Below are 18165 nucleotides of genomic sequence, written 5' to 3'. Positions count from 1 at the left end.
CAGTCACTTCCAACAGCTAAATGAAAGGATGGAATAGAGGAGAAACTTGAAGGAGGGTGATCAACTAGAAGGCTGTTTCAGTAGTCCAGACACGAGGTGATAAGGGTCTGTACCAAGATGGTGGTAGATTCAGGGGAGAAAAAAGGGAATATACAATAGGTGTTGCTAAGGAGAAAGCTACAGGCCTTGGCAACAAATTGGATATGGGGGTAAGAAAAATCAATCAAGGAAGACTCCTAAGTTGTAAGCCTGATGACAGAGAGGATTATGGTACCCTAAATAGTAATGGGGAAATTTGGAAGGGGGAAGGTCTAGGAGGAAAGAGAATAAATTCAATTTTAGATATGCTGAGTGTGAGATGTCTAATGGCCATTTAGAGATGCAAGACTGGAGATCCACATTGTAATCAACTCCAAATTTTTGCTAATTCACTGGAAGTCATCAGCACCCAAACCCTAATTTGTCCACTGGAAAAGAGTATCCTACATAATTTAATGAAAATGAAGGAAAGGCTACCTTGTATTTTCAAATATTATGCTGAATTCTTCACTACAAATAAACTGATATAACAAATACACTTTCCAGTTTCTGGATGTTATGTTAGCAATGTCAAATTCAAGGGGATGAGTATATTTATTATTTTATTCATTCATTGAACAGTAATTTTTTTAGTTTTGCATGCCTCTTCTCTTTAATTCTCTCCAAATTCAAACTATAATGAATGGAAAAGTCATCTCTTAAAGTGTCAAAAAAAAAAAAGAGCCTTATTTAAACACTATATAAAAATGCTATTGATAGGGGAGAGAAGAAGGGTGGAGCCTGCCCTACTACCTTCACACCCCTCCATCTACACACCCACCACCCACCCACAAACACACCAACCCTTACATTCTGATTATGGGTTCATAACATTTATTTTTATATGCTAATTTGCTAGGGGGCTAGTCATTAATTTCATCCATTTCTTCTCCAAATTCTATAGAATGGGAATTATTTTGAACTATATACTTATTTGGCATGAAAATGCAAATATAAGAAAGGATTTTTGGCTCTATGGAGTTCATCATAGTATTTGACCCATAGAACCTGACAAATGATTAGAAATACCTTTTTTCAAATCCTTTACCATTTTTTCGTTTTCAAAAATTTATTTTAAATTTCCTCTTCAATGTCTTCCCTTTTCTTTTTACAATTTTAAAATCTCTCCAAATCTACTTCTTCTTATATGTTATTTATTTTATAATCATGAAAGCAAATGCCTCTCAATATTCACCTCCCCTTTTCATTCCTGACCAAATTATTTCACTTCAATACTGTGTCCAAGTAATTTATGAACTAAGAAAATTTCCAGCATACATAAACCACCATTCATCATTTGCAAAAAATTACTATCTGAGAACATTCCATTCCAATGGGAAGTCTCCAGGATATTATTATGATTAAATACTAACATAACATCTATTCACAGAACTTCAGGTCTCTTATACTAGTGATATATTGTAATTCCTAATATAAACACAGTAAAAAAAGCACCAGAGAACACTATCTTTCTTTACCTTTCACAATCTTTCATAAAAACACCACACAGATTCTTAATGCTTAAAATAAACCAAAGAAGAATTAGTATTATCCACTTACTCTTGGAGACTTTAATTCTATTTCTTCTTTTTCACTTTCACTATTTGAATCAATGTTTTCTTCAGGTTCACTTTTTACTTCTACTAAAGGCATTTCTTGCTCTACTTTCACAGTTTCTTCCATTGATTCCTCTAGTTTTTTAATTTCTTCTATTACTTTTGGTTCATTATGGTGAATGGTCCTAAACTGAATATTTGCAGAACGGCAATACTCCTCAAAACCATAGAGATATCTAAATAAACAAAATTTCAAAGAGTATAAAAATTGCTATCCTTAAAATTCTGAAGAAATAAGAAAAGTTTGGGTAATACAACTACAAAAAAAAAAACCCTCAGACTCATTCTTAACTTGGGGTTGGTGAATTTGTTTTTCCCCTTTAATATTTTGTAATTTGATAAATTATAATTTGATTATTATATTTTAACACAATTGGTTTCCTTTATTTTATGCTTTTTTTTTTTAAAGTGAGGCAATTGGGGTTAAGTGACTTGCCCAGGGTCACACAGCTAGTAAGTGTCAAGTGTCTGAGGCCGGATTTGAACTCAGGTACTCCTGACTCCAGGGCCGGTGCTCTATCCACTGCGCCACCTAGCTGCCCCTATTTTATGCTTTTAAAAACATTATTCTGGGAAGGGTTCACCAGACTGCCAAAAGGATCAACGACAAAAAAGACGAAGAACTCCCAAGTGACAGAAAAAAACAATAGCAATAAATGAAAATGCTAAGTATTTAAAAAATTCCTTCCTAAAGAAGTCTAATTCCCAGTTATTCATAGGATGAACAGGATACAGGCCTAGAATGAACCAATGTTTCCCAATATTTTAGAGAATATGGGGACCTACTTTTAAAAATAAAACAATTTCCAAGATCTTAGTATTTACCTAGAAAACACATAATGACAAAAAGCTGTTATCAATTCTGTTAACACTTATAAGTGAATCTACTTTACCAGCAAGAAGTTCTAAATACATTTTTAAAATTCTCAATAATCAAATGGATCTGTGATCTCACTGATTTTGGAGTTCCCTCCCACAATGCAGATCACAACCTATCCATGCCTTCCCATCCTACATGACTCTTGTCCATGTCCTCCCCAAAGTTCATCACAGGAGTCCACCCAATATGTAGGGGTCCTTCTTCCATTTCTCCTGATATCATGAGAGTATCAGTGGAACACTCTGGTTGTCCCCATCATTCCTTGCTTTTGTCTTGCTTTGACCAACCTGTCTTCTCTTTCTGTCACACATCTCTTAGATGACAGCCTTTATTTCTGTTCTTCAAAGTTCCTTGTTGGTTATGTCGAAGCTTGCTCACACCTACCATGTGCCTTTCCATTGCCCTCTGGGTGTTGTTCACATTTAATTCTTAAGAGGCAGTGGTGTCCCACGTCTCGCTACCATCCAGCCAACAACAGTAAAATGTTTGTATTGAAAAGATCAGCCTTTGCTGTTATGAGAAGCTTGGGGTGAGTAAAAGTTCCCTGCAATTTTCCAAAGCAATTCAGCATGCCCTCTTCCTTCTTTCACCTCTGGGCCCAACTTTTTGTTCATCTGTATTGACTGCCCCAAATACACATAATATTGGATAAGCTCTATAAGGTACAAGACTTTTTATTCAGTCTACAGAGGAATATTTATTTACTTTAATCAATAAATGATCAAAATGACAATGCTTGGGACACATATGGATTCAGAGGCCTTGTAACGTTATGAGCCCCACGTGTTGGGAACCACTAATGCAATCTAATCTTATTTTACATATGAAGACAATACAACCCAGAGATGGAGAGAGACCTGGCCAAAGTCATAAAGATAGTAAAGTAGCAGAGACGGGATTCATACTCAGATTCACTGACTGAAAATCATTGGCTCTTTCCACTAGATCACAGTTACTTCCTTCTCATTGAAAGAGATGAGGCTACATATCATACCTTATAACTTCAGATTAAAAACATTGGCCAGACCCTTAGAACTTCAGAAGAAATCAAAACATAGGTCAAACTGAGGGAAAAAGGGTAACATTCTACAAGCTTTAGTTTTAATTATGCAAAAAAAATCATCTAGGAATAATATCCTAACTTTTATTTTTTCTATAAGCAATGCTTTCTTGTGATACGTAAAACAAATTTAGTAGTTCTTTTGGAAACAATTCCTTTAAGTGTTTATTCTGGATGCACAACTATACTACTTACTTTCTATAAGCAGTTTTTACATTGTACGAAGCTGCAGAATTCAAAATAGGAATGCCAAGGTCCATATAAATTTGCTTCCATACAGCACCACTATCAATCTGTAAAAAGTAAATTTCACTTGTTAATAATTGGGCAGGGAAATAATCACCATACCACTCTTTATGTAAACCAAGAAAATGCACACTGATAGTTTCTTCTTTCAACCACATGACCACATTCAGATAACCACTGTTATACTTACATTGTCACAGCCACCTTGATGATAAACCAGTCGGAAGAGTTTGAAGAGATTGAGATCTTTATAGCCCAAAACAGGTGGTTTGTTGATGGGAGTACCTTTTTAATATAAAAAAAATTATTTGAGTAAAATTTTTATTAAAATATAAAGGTTCATTTCAAGAAAAAACCATCAATATTTGATTCCCCCCAAACTCTATTAGTTATAGTCTCTCACTTGAAACAATCAGTCAGCATCTTTGCTCTAATACCCAGCAAATACTGGAAAGGATCTTCAACTGGTATGAACAATCTAGAATTCAATTTGAGTCAATTCAGCAAACATTTATTAAGCGCTTCCTATGACCGGCACTGGGAATACAAAGACAAAAAAGAAATCCCTGCTCATGAGGAGCTTACATTCTCCTGGGGGAAACAACATGTAAACAGACAAATAAACACAGCGTAACTTAAGAAAGACCACAGTACTATCAACTTAGGGGAATCAGGGAAAGCTTTTGGTAGATGGTACATTTGCTCAACCTTAACAACAATTAAGGCTCTTAAGAGACAGGGGTGTAGGGAGTACATTCTAGACACTGTCTAGAGCATTGCAAAATAGCCTTGCAAAGACATAGAAGAGGGAGATAGGGGGCCGAATTCTAAAAACAGCAGGTAGAACAGTTTGGCTGCAATGAAAAATATTCTTATTATGTCCTAGGTACTTTGGAGGTTGTGTTTCTTACTATGGATCTATGTCTGATTAAATTCAATTAAAAAAAATTTTTTTAAGTATTTTTCTAACTATAATCAAGTTTTATTAGAACAAATACTGGTCCTAGTGCTAGTGCAACATTGTAGTCATGGCCATTTCTGGTTCAAGAATATGAAGCTGGAGAACTGAGGATAATACAAAAGAGGTTCTGACCAATTAACCCAGCTTTTGTTTTTCACAGCTGCTATGAACAATTCAATATACCCAGCAAAATCACTGAGAGTACAACTATGGAAAGGCTACTTCTGAAGATCAGAAACCGTTATATGACTAGATGAACATCTCCCAAGGTACTTTTAGCATGAGTCAGGTGATGATCACTCTATAGAATGTATACTTCTACTTCAAGGTCCATTCTTACTGGGCTTGCCCATAAATAACCACAAGCTAGCAATAACTCAGGGAGTTGATTAAGAGGATGGGGGCAGCTAGGTGGCGCAGTAGATAGAGCACCAGCCCTGGAGTAAGGAGGACCCGAGTTCAAATCTGGCATCAGACACTTAACACTTACTAGCTGTATGACCCTAGACAAGTCACTTAACCCCAACTGCCTCACCAAAAAAAAAAAAAAGATGGGCGAGTAGAATTTTATGTAAAGGATGACATACCAGAAAGCTGACTAGCCAATCTGCATTGGAAACTAGGAAGTCTTATGAGTTACAACTAAGTAGATTGCCTCTTGCTTAAAGAAAAAAATGTTTAGTGCTTCTTTTATAAAAGTTTGAAATAATAGTTGATACAATTTTAAAAAATGTATTTCCATTAAAAATACATTTTATATTTCTCTTTTTAAAGTCTTAGCTGTCATTGTTTGCTTTAATTTGGGGAGGTAAGAGGTAATGGTGGAAGAGAACTAAATATGTGATTTCTTTGGTATAAGGAATTGCTGGTGTGGAAACTTTCTCCACAAATGCAGATTTACCACTTCTATGGAACTTAGAGAGTTGCTTAAGGTAATGAGAGATTAGAGTGATTTGCCCAAGGCCACATAACCAGTATTTATCAGAAACAGATCTTGAATCCAGGTTTCCCTGATTCTGACTGGCCATTTACTACATTATATTACCTTTCTATTTAATACTTTAATAACTAATGACAACAACAAAAAAACCTTGTCAATTATAATGGGTAACTGGGCATCACTGGGAAATCAGTTATTAAAATGATATATAATTAAAACATTCAAACTACAAATATAGTGCTTACATCTATTAAATTATAAAACAAGTAACTTTCAGTAAATCATTTTCTTGTTATTTTAAAGGGTACAGTGGTAAATTACCTCTGTCTTCCATAAACTTGTAAAGCTGTTGGAGGAAGTTGTCCCTCTCTTCAGGATCAAGCTCTTCTTCGGGCTGTAAAGACAAATGTTAAATGAACTGTTAAAAAGGGGGTACAATATTTTTTAATGAAACTTTATTTTTTAAGGCTAGGAACAGAAAGAAAATCATTATGATACAAAGGCATGGTAACTGTAAACATTAAATAAGACATCAAACTTAACATGTAAAATCTGTACACATGCACATATATCTAGGTCAACATGACCAACAATAACTATGAAAGCCAAAAGTTGGAAAAACTGGAAGAACAAACGAGGAATCAGCTGTTAAGAAAACCCAAAAACAGGTGGCCTAGAAAAATGATCAAAAAGATATAATTAAGAATCATTAGAATCCCTGAAAAATCATGACTAAATAAAGAAAACCTAGACAAAATAATTGAAGAAATCACCAACAAAACGGAATAAAAGTAAATCATCTTCAAGAGTCACAAAGAGAGAATAAAGAAAGACAACTGTAGATTCCGAACACAGTGTTTTATTACTTTGTTTTTTTTTAAAAAGAGAATTTTTAAAAAGGAATGATACTAGGGAAGAAATGAGGAAGAGAAAAGCTTACCATTTTCATAACTGGGGTATACCAGAAGAGTATACAAATATGGGGGTGGTGATTAGATGGGAATAAGTTATCACATGAACTTCACTTTGATCAGAACCAAAATTAAACACACGCACCTCCTCTCATCCAGCTATACTCTTTTGGACTTCTCAATCATGCCACCAGGAACTTAACAGTGGTTTTGGGACTTTCCCCTTATCAGTACTTTCTCTATTTGGGACCTCTCTTATTGGAAGATGGAGAAGACAGCTCTCAAAACCTGCATTTGAGGGATCCCAAGCCAATCACCTCTTCAATTCCCACTTCAATGTATTCCTTAGGACTTCATCATGCCCCTTCCCCTGAGTATCTTCTCTTCCTCTTCGCCCCCCCCCTTTTTTCAGCTTCCTTTTGAGTTTTGTTTTCCCTTATAAGATTGCAAGTTCCTTGAAGGCAGAAATGTCTTCATGTTTGTATCCCTAGCACTTTGTATAAAGTCTGCCACAGAAAAGACACTTAATAAATGTTTAATGACAAATACCAACCTATGTATCTTACCATATATACTTTGTGGAAAATTTACTAACCTAGTAGAAAATATCCCAGAGACTCTGTCCTAAGCCTAACAGTAAATCCAACTTGTTCCCTATTCTAAGGAATTCTTGCTCTGATTCCAATTTTCCTTTGTTGGTAATCTAAAAATTCAATTCAATTCAGCAAATGTTTATTATTTGTTGTTGTTATTCAGTCATTCAGTCATGTCCAACTCTCCATGACTCCACGGATGATAGCATGCCAGGCCTTTCAATCCTCCACTATCTATCAAAGTCTTTCCAAGTTCATGTTTGCTGTTTCTATGACACTATTTTTTTTTTTATTTTTTTTCCCCATTGCTACCTTTTGTTCCTGTATGACTTTTTGTTCTGTTTTTTGTGGGGCAGTGGGGGTTAAGTGACTTCCCCAGGGTCACACAGCTAGTGTCAAGTGTCTGAGGCCGGATTTGAACTCAGGTCCTTCTGAATCCAGGGCCGGTGCTCTATCCACTGCGTCACCTAGCTGCCCCCTCTATGACACTATTTATCCATCTCATCCTCTGATGTCCCTTTCTCCTTTTGCCTTTAATTTCCCCCAATGTCAGGCTCTTTTGCAATAAGTCTTTTCTTCTCATGTGGACAAAGTATTTAAACTTCATCTTCAGTATTTGCCCTTTCAGTGAATAATCTGAATTATTTTCTTTAAGTATCGACTGATTTGATCTCTTTGTTGTCCAAAGACTCTCATTAGTCTTTTTTTTTGGGGGGGGGGGCAGGGCAATGAGGCTTAAGTGACTTGCCCAGGGTAACACAGCTAGTTAAGCATCAAGTGTCTGAGGCCAAATTTGAACTCAGGTACTCCTGAATCCAGGGCCTGTGCTTTATCCACTACGCCACCTAGCTGCCCCCACGTCCAAAGACTCTCAAAAGTCTTCTTTGGTGCTACAATTCAAAAGGGACTCCACCAACCAGTTCCTCCCTATTGGTAAGAATCAGATCCAGAATGGAATTTCCTTTTGTTAGTCCTTTACCTTTTGAAGGATGGAATTATGAATAAGGCACTTTAAGGAATTATTACCTGCTCTGCTTTTGGCAGAGCAGTCCCAGAGACAGCCCCATAACTGAAATCCCCCATTACTTCTATCTCATTCTCATGTGCCAGACCTGTGATCTGTATTTCTTTTTATTCATGTAGTATGTAACATCCAATAACAAAATCTCTTATTTTTGTCTCTTCCACTAATTTTCCCCCAAGTACTTATCACCTTGTTTCTTTACTGTCATTCCATGATTCCTTCATAAGAGTATATTTAATAAACCGACCCTATTATTTTACCTATCTTCTTTAATTTGAACAAAGTATTACCTCCCAGAGATGTTGCTTTTATGGATTTTATCTCATTAAGCTTCAGTGATTTATTACCTTTTTTAGTGACAGATACGTATAGTTAAGCAAAACAAATTCTCTTATTGACCAGATCCCAAAACATGTCCCAATCTGTACTTTTGATTCCTCTCTCTTGAGATGTGCATAACATGCTCTATCATGAGTCCTCTGGAATCATGGTTGGTTATTAGAATGATCAAAATTTCAAAGTCTTTCAAAGTTGTCTTTGCAGTATTCTGGTTCTGTTTACTTTAGTTTGAATCAGTTCATGCTTCAGTTCATCATTTCATTAGTTTCTCTAAAAACTATCCCCTTCATCATTTCTTACAACACAATACTATTTTATTACATTCATATCTATAACTTATCCAACTATTCCCCAATTGATAGGTATTCCCTCAGTTTCCAGTTCTTTACTACTATAGTGATTTGTTACTTTGTATATATTTCATGTTGACTTATCAATGCATAATTTGTTTCTCTTCCCCTGCGTACTGCTTTCCTGTCTCTCCTCACATAGAACACATATACACAGTGTGACAGGAGGAACTGTTACAAGTTTTTCATTTTCCCTTTAGCACCATGCCTGGCACACAGTAGGTGATTAATAAATGCTTGTTGAATGAGATGGGATCCTTAGCTTCTTTCAAGGCCCTACCTAGGGGCCACCTCCTATCTGAAATTTTTTTTTAATTCCCTAATTTTAGGTGTTCTCATCTTCTTCAGGTTCTCATGTTCTTTCCCAACCAATGGCCCATAAGCTCCTTTGGTAAGGTTTTTCATTCCTGTCTTTGTATGCCTAACACCAAGCACAATACCTTGGATACAGTAGACTCTTCCCAGTTCATCTTACTAGTCTCTTGAGGAACTTGTTTGCAGGCCAAGAAGCGGCAACAGTTAGACCCTAACATGGAATGACTGATTGGTTTAAGATCAAAAAAAGAGTATGACAAGGTCAATGAGCTGGGTCTGTTTTTGATCTTTGTAACTCTAATGCCTAGAAAGTGCTTTTTTTTTTTTTTTTTTTTTTTGCTGGGCAATGGGGGTTAAGTGACTTGCCCAGGGTCACACAGCTAGTAAGTCAAGTGTCTGAGGCCAGATTTGAACTTAGGTACTCCTGAATCCAAGGCCGGTGCTTTATCCACTGCGCCACCTAGCCGCCCCTAGAAAGTGCTTTTATATAGAAAGGTATTAATAAATGACCATTAGATTGGACTGGAGTCACAGAAGATTGGAACTAAGAAAAGTAATCAGGAGACTATTGAAATAATCCAGGCAAGAGGTGATAAGGGATTTAACTAGGGTGGTAGTCAAACAAATGAAGAGAAAGGTAAAAAAATAAAGAGATGTTAGGAAGATAGAAGCAAGAAAACTTGGTAATGGTTTTGGATGTGGGGGTTGGGTTCAGTGAACTGAGGATCTCATTATATATGGGACAGCTGAGGATGACTCTAAGATTGTGAACCTAGCTAAATGTTAAGACAGTGGTGACCTCAACTGAAGTCTAGAGGAAAGGATAGTATAGGGAGAAAGATAAAGAATACTGTATCAAGGTTGAGATACTGATGAGAGTAAATGTCTGTTGGTGGAGTTGTGGACAAATCTGGAGAAGAATTTGAAATTGTGCCCAAAGGGCTATAAACTGTACATACCCTTTGATCCAGCAATACCATTACTATGTCTGTAATCTCAAAGAGATTTTTAAAAATATACAAGGAAAAAGATCCATATGTACAAAAGTATAGCAACTCTTTTTGTGGAGGCAAGAAATTGGAAGTTGAGGAGATGCCCATGAAATGGGGAATGGCTGAACAAGTTGTGATATATGATTATGATGGAATATTACTGTGTTATAAAAAATGATGAGCAGGATGCTCTCAGAAAAACCTAAAAAGACTTACATAAACTGATGCAAAATGAAGTAAGCATAACCAGGAGAACATTGTGCACAATAATAGCAATATTCTATGATGATTAACTATGAATGTCCTAGCTATTCTCAGCAATATAAAAATCCAAGACAATTCTGTCAGACTTGTGATGAAAAATGGTATCCACCTGAAGAGAAAAGAAGTGATGGAGTTTGATTACAGATCAAAGCAAGCTATTTTTAAACTTTATTTTTGTAGTTTTTTTTGTTTTGTTTTGATCTGTGTTTTCTTTCACAATATAACTACTACGGAAATGTTTTCCATGACTATATAAAATTGCTTGCTTTCTCAATGAAGGGGAGGGGAAGGAAGAAGAGACAGAATTGGAACTCAGAATTTTTTTAAAAATCAATGTTAAAAATTGCTTTTAGGGGGCAGCTAGGTGGTGCAATGGATAAGGCACTAGCCTTGGATTCAGGAGGACCTGAGTTCAAACCCAGCCTCAGACACTTACTAGCTGTGTGATCCTGGGCAAGTCACTTAAACCCCATTGCCCTGCAAATAAATAAATAAATAAATAAATTGCTTTTAGGGGCAGCTAGATGGCGCAGTGGTCAAAGCGCTGGCCCTGGATTCAGGAGTACCTGAGTTCAAATCCGGCCTCAGACACTTGACACTTACTAGCTGTGTGACCCTGGGCAAGTCACTTAACCCCCATTGCCCCGCCAAAAAAAACCCCAAAAAACAAAAATTGCTTTTACATGTAATTGGGGAAAATATTTTAAAAGGGGGAAAAAAAAGAGTGTAAACTGAGGACCTAAGACAAAGCCTTGGTGTAGTTTTTCTTGGAAAACTGGCCAGAATGATCCCACAAAAAGAGACAGAGAAACATTTAGGCAGGTAGGTGTGAATGAATAGGAACACTGTCAAAGATGCCAAGAGAAGTAGCATATAATAGTGACAAAAGCTACAAAGAACTTGTGGGATAAGGACTGTGAACAGGCCATTAAATTTAACTGTCAAAGAAATTGAGGGAAATCTTGGGTAGAATAGTTCCAGGCAACTGGTGGGTTCAAAAGCCAGATTATAAGGGGTTCACAATTTATCAAGATATAAGGAAATGGGGACAGCTAGGTGGCACAGTGGATAGAGCACCAGCCCTGGATTCAGGAGGACCTGAGTTCAAATCCGGCTGCAGACCCTTGACACTTACTAACTGTGTGACCCTGGGCAAGTCACTTAACCCCAATTGCCTCACCCCCCCCAAAAAAAGATATAAGGAAATGGTCACAATAATTACAGACTGATTTTCTTTGAGTTTGTCTATGAAAGGGTAAAGATATAGGCTGAGGGAATAGCAGAGTAAACGGAAAATATTACTGAAGATTGTTTTTAAAGAATGGAGGCCGACCTGCATGTTTGTAGATACCTGGGAAGAAGAACATTGATAAGGAAGGGTCAAAGATGAGAGAGTGAAGGGGAAGTACCAAAAGTCCCAGGGGATAAAGGAGGGGACAGAATTAAAGGAATCCACAGAGGAATTGGCTTTGGCAAGGAGAAGAGCTACCTTTTCCTTGAAATGTAAAGCAAAGGAGGAGAGAATGTGGATACAATAAAAACAAGTTTTGAGATGGTAACTAGATAAGAATGGGGAGCTTGTGATGGATGGTCTTGATAATCTCAGTGAAGTAGGTGAGGTCCTCTGCTGAGATAAAGGACCTCCATCCCTGATGGATGAAAAAGTAAATTCAAGTGCCTGAGTAGTCTTCTTTTCTTGACCTTATTGCCCCTCTGCCTCTCTCTTCTAGACACCATGATGAGAGTGGCCATCTTTTAGAACATTAACAACTATTCTAGCTTAATTGTTAATAGTTTATTTCATTTACTGTTTTAAAATGTGCTTTATAATTTTCTGAATAAAATATGAACATTTAAAACTTCTAACAAGAAAAATTGATCATAAGAGTCCCAAGATGATTAAAATGTTCTATAACAAAAATAATAAAAATGCTCAAAAAACTTTTGAAAATCAGAAACCATTGCTAATTTGTAAATTGCTAAGGAATCTGAAGTGACTTAATATTTACAAACTATCACCTAATGTAATTCTTTAATAGAACTTATGTATAAAAATTTCAGGTGTCCATATTTCAAGAATTACTTTCTAGAATAATATTTTGGGTTTTTTTCCACAGGTGATCTTTATATCTTTGACATATTGGATACACAACAACTCTTCAGTTATGAATGACTACAAACCTCCAAAATAAATGGAATAAATACTTTATAATCCCAAATTACAATGTCTCATCATATGGCCAAAACTGAGGCATCTAGGTTAAATAAAAGCAATCAGTTTAAATTTTAACCTAATGTTTCTTTAAAATAAGTTAAAAATGAGAATGGAAATATGTTATTGGTTTAAAACACATACTAGTAAATCTTCAAATAATTTATCATACATCCTTTTCTAAGATATAAATACAAAGTAACATTAAACCAAATAATACTATACATTCGGTAAATACTTATTGTGAATACCCCTTTTACAGAACAATATTAAGTCTTCCTGCATAATGGCTTAAACAAATTTTATTTAAACGAAAACAGCCCTAGCTACATACTCAGTAAGATAGTGTGAAACCATGTCCACAAAAGTATAACTAGCATAATTGGCAACCGACAATCTTAAAATATGACAAACAAGAATAACTATTTTTAAACATCTACTTTCAGAAATAACTAATTTCTCACAGAAAAATAAATACCGCCCCCCCCCAAATTAACACTTTTCTGTTTACATGGCAAAAATTGTTTTAAGTATATGGGAAGATACTTCCAAAAGTTGCTGATCTGTAAATTCTGAATGAAGGAGTAAAATACTACATAATCCTTCAGAACACTTAGAAAATATATTCATGTTCTTGCACATAAGTCCTATTCTGATGCCTCAGTGTGACATGGAAGTAACTGATTTCTTGAAAACTATACCAGCAGATTATAAGCTCTGTCACATTTCAGCAAACTAGAAAGGCTTTGTATATGGGTTCCAACACTACATGTTTGGCCACCAAGTAATGAAGAAAATATGCTTTATTATTTTTAATAATAATCAATCTTAGGTCAAATAATAAATACCAATAGACCAAAACTTGGTGGATCCATGATTTCACAAGTGTGTTCTCCTACACAACTGCCAGTTGTACCTCTTTCATGCTTTTTCATCCTGTAATTCTTGCCTGTGTCTTTCTGTTATTAGGGGGAAAAAATCTATCTAATGTACTAAAGGCTTTCTTATTCTTTAAGCATTTCAAGGACATCAACATACCACTGTGTTGTCAATCCTCTTGTCTCTCTCACTACATGTTTTTTATGATGCCTTTTACATTAGTTCTTGCATTGTTAACATGCTACAACCCACTTATCTTTCCATTACTCTGAGCTACTTGTAATTTTATTTCTTTGGAGATTGTGGTATTCCATGATTCTCTGTCATACTGCATCACAAAGAGTTATTAAAGAGATAAGCTTTTGCAGCAGGGAGCAATTTGGGATAATTGAAAAAGCACAGTACAAATTCCAAAAAGAGAATCCACCTGATCCCCTCAAGTTTTAAGTATTGGTGTTTTTATTTAAATTAGCAGCCCCTAAAACCATTTTGAATAATAATAGAGTCTCCATTGGGCTACCTGAATTAATTCTAATATAGCTACAGCTCAATATCCAGAAGTATTAAAAATTGTCAAAATGTAGAGCCAAGTTAAGTATACTTATAAATTATTAAATGGTATAAATAAAATCCTACCACATTTATGTACCCCCCCCCAAGAAAAGCACTCAATCACTATCAATGATTTAGCTTTTAAAAAAATCACGGTTTCCTGGTTTTGAAAAGCAAAGTAATTGATATGAAATCAATTTGTTTAATGAGACAGAGAACTTCATATCTATCATTAACACTGGTTCCAAAAATTCACAGTTGCCAAATACAAATCAGTTTGGCTCCAGATATGCCACTACAGCTAGTTGAGGAAAGAAACTATTTTTCTTTATGACTATTTTTAAAGTGATATCTGTATACCAAGAGCCTGGTGAGTCAGGCTTAGGCCAAGAAATCTGTAAAATGAACCTGAGTGGTTGTAGGACACTTGCAAATCACATCCTCTCAGTGGCTGTAGCAACTCTCTGAGCTGCAGAACAGTTATTGACTTGCACTAGAAGAAGGTATTTCCTTACTTTAGAGCTATCTTCACCAATGAAATCACAGATCTAAACCCATCAAAATACATTCTATGGAAATATTTTATTACAATAGGATTATATTTGTACTGTATCTTTTCTCCTGTCCTCACCCCTCAAATGTCCATCTATTAATACATTGGCTCTATTAGCAAATGACTTTTGTCTATAATCTTAGCTAACTAGTTCTTATAGTTAGTGAAATTACTTTCATATCAATACCACAACTTTAAAAATTCTTCACTCTGGGGCGGCTAGGTGGCGCAGTGGATAAAGCACCAGCCCTGCATTCAGGAGTTCCTGAGTTCAAATTCGGCCTTAGACACTTGACACTTACCGGCTGTGTGACCCTGGGCAAGACACTTAACCCCCATTGCCCCGTTTAAAAAAAAAAAATTATTCACTCTAAAAAGCAAATGAATATGCCAATAAGTGTAGGTATGGAACAATTTTGTATAGACTACACCCTATTCTTAATGTTAAATACATACAGGAAGTATGTACATGAGTGCACATGTGTCAAAGGGCTTGTATGTGCAAACCCCCACAAATCTTGTTCATCTGTACTATGTGATCTGACTTAAAACAAGGCTGAATATAACCTTTCTACTATGAATAAAAGGCTTGCTATTTTGTAGGAGATATGTTTGACCTCTTTATGAGAACAAACTATTTTAAAGAACTTTAACCCTTTTAAGTTTGGTATCTGAATTGATGCTATTAGTCATATTATTATGACTAATTAGCCATATTTATTCATTAAAGGGGTAGCACTTAAAACCAGTTATTTAGCAGTAGGTCTACATCATTAGGTGCTATGAAAATTTCACTTAACTGCAATTAATTTTGCTTAGATTAGTGCTTCCAATAAGTTATTATAAATAATAATAAAGTTCAGTTGTATAAACAAACATGCAAATAAAGCATTTTTGCCTCAAATGCACATGAATTGGTCATCCACAAATGTTTTTTCCACTTCTGGTAAGAGAATTCCTTTTTTAAATTTCCCCAAAAATCCATACACATATAGAAAAAACAGTTTAGGAGAATGGATTAAAATCTATGTAGAGAGTGAGCAGAAAAATCACAGAATAGCTAAATACCTCTGGAATACTTACCTTACATGTCCTAAACAACCATCTATGTCCCTGTGGGCTAACCTACTCTATTCAACCCAAACAAAAATAAAGTAAATGAAAAGTTGACAACACTGATTACTTGAAGCTATACTTCTAGAAATCCCTATATGACATTCTAAAGTATGAAAAAAAAACTTGTTAAATAGAAATATTCTAAAATAACTTTGAACTACTCCTTACTCTAATAATAAAATAAAGAATTTATGATTTTAACATCAAAGATAGATGCTTCTTTCATTCCAAATTAGTTGGCTTTAACACTCACCTCTGGCAATAGAACAATAAGAATCTTAAACCTTATCCAGTTACTCTAAATACTTCAACATTTCTTGTACAATTCTCTGAAGTCTAAACTATATTACTCAAAGTGACATTACCCTGATTCCCCCAAACTCCCCCCAAAATATATGTGTGTGTGTGTGTGTGTGTGTGTGTGTGTGCTTAAAACCAAAGCTTCTCCAGGGTAAGGCTAAGGGCATACATTTAAAATGATAGGTGTGATCAAAATACTTGCACACCAGCATATTAAGACTTCACATGAACCTGAAATCTAAAATTCTCACTGCAATAATACCAAAGCATCAAATACCTATATGATTTCATTGTATAAAATTTGGTTGCCCCACAAACACCAAGGCCAGCCAGCATTGAGCATTTGTAAGATTATTTGTTTGACCAGTAAGCACATTATACTTGATTAGAAGGAAATCCTTTGAATTACCTTGTTAAATCTCAAGGTGGTTTTGGCTATTCATAATGAAATAAAATTACCTGACCTAATTTATTTGGTAAGGGCCTATAATGATAAAGTCAGGCAGGCCTGTGTTGTATAGTCATCAAATTTAAATTCATATTTTGAGTGCCTTTCCCTATTTTTGAACTGATGAAGATAAATGAAAGTATCTTATACTTAATCAAAGCAAAGAAAACTAGGAAATGAAAAATGAAAGAGACAGTAGGTGTCATATATCAGTTGGAATGATTCAGCAATTGAATCATTAGAACTAGCTGCCCAAGATGCAGTTTATTTTTTTTAAGCAACCAAAAACCTCAGTCAAGAAAATCTACTTGATTAGCCTGAAAACAAACAATAAATAAAATCGTTCTAATGAAATAGTTCAACAAAGTATGTATTCAAGACTTATAACCTTGTGAAATATAATTTAACCCAATAAATCATATAAATCAATACCTCTCTTTGGGATAGGAGGATAGGGAAAGAGTGTGCATGTATTTTTTTTTCCTATGGGTAAAAAGTACTCAATCTACTTTACTATTTTATTAATTAATGCTTTTAGGACCTAATAGATGCCTTAAATCTCATGGTTCTCCCCTTATTTAATACCCTTACTTGTCACCTGCAAACAATAGGCACCTCCACTTCTTCCTTATTCTTTTATACAGCACTTTAATTTTCTTAGAGAATAGATTATAATATTTATCAGTTGTAGAAAAAAAATGCTAATTGCTTATTTAGATTTGTATATACATTTTAAAAGAGAGCTCTCTTTTCCTTTGTTTAAAAATTCAAAGGGTTTTGGTCACAATGTAGACTAAGAAAGAAAAAACAAAACTGTAGCAAAAACAAAACACTTATAAGATTTAACATTTAGCATTTACAAGGCAGAATTCTAACAGATCTTAATAAAAGGTTGTAAGAGACTGCATCAGCTCACACCCTGCAAAATGTGGCCTGTTCACTCTGAAAACACATATCCCCCAAATAAATAAATAAATAAATAAGATTTTTTTTGAAACTACAAAGACAAAATAAATTTAACATTCTCTGTATATTGCAACTTGAGCTTTGCTGAACTCTCATGTTAACACATTGGTTTGCAAATCTACTTCATATTTTAGGAAAATAATTATTCGTTCTGATTTTCTAAAAATAGATTCCAACTGTCTTCTTACCAGAAAACATTTATTTACCCCCGATCTCACCACATTCTCCACAGCATTTAAGCCTACAATTCTCATTTAAGTTCATATTTTTAGTAAATAAATGGTATTCAATGTATTAGACACACACAAAAAATCTTACCTATATGATGCATTTTCTTTCAAATGTAAACTGGTTAGATTCCTCTTCTACTCAGCACAGTGTTTAGGCATTTTTTAGTCTAACTTGCAAATATTTGCTTTCTTACTCAAGGCATAGCATCCACACAGTTATACTGCATTACTTACATTCTCTTCCACATAAAAATCAGACATTACATGAAAGGAAAAGAAAGACAGTCCATTTCAAAGCATCTGGCAAACCTCCACTGGCAACCTGCCAAGCCTCTGCTAA

General features: G+C 35.1%; 1 protein-coding gene across 2 annotated transcripts in view; it reads right to left on the bottom strand.

Moving 5' to 3' along the window:
* ARID4A (AT-rich interaction domain 4A) overlaps positions 1-18165 on the bottom strand; it is an 82827-nt gene that overhangs the window by 23413 nt on the left and 41249 nt on the right. For both annotated transcript variants that reach the window (XM_043984354.1, XM_043984355.1), the window contains exons 12-15: positions 6103-6175; positions 4071-4165; positions 3830-3927; positions 1639-1870 (exon numbers count right to left, since the gene is read on the bottom strand). In XM_043984354.1, coding sequence (XP_043840289.1) covers positions 1639-1870; positions 3830-3927; positions 4071-4165; positions 6103-6175 — 498 coding nt within the window. The remainder of the gene's footprint in view (positions 1-1638; positions 1871-3829; positions 3928-4070; positions 4166-6102; positions 6176-18165) is intronic.

This window comes from Dromiciops gliroides, chromosome 2, assembly GCF_019393635.1.
Source record: "Dromiciops gliroides isolate mDroGli1 chromosome 2, mDroGli1.pri, whole genome shotgun sequence".
In the NCBI taxonomy this organism is placed as follows: domain Eukaryota; kingdom Metazoa; phylum Chordata; class Mammalia; order Microbiotheria; family Microbiotheriidae; genus Dromiciops; species Dromiciops gliroides.
Note: the sequence above shows the minus strand (reverse complement) of the source record. Positions and strands in the feature narration are given on the sequence as shown.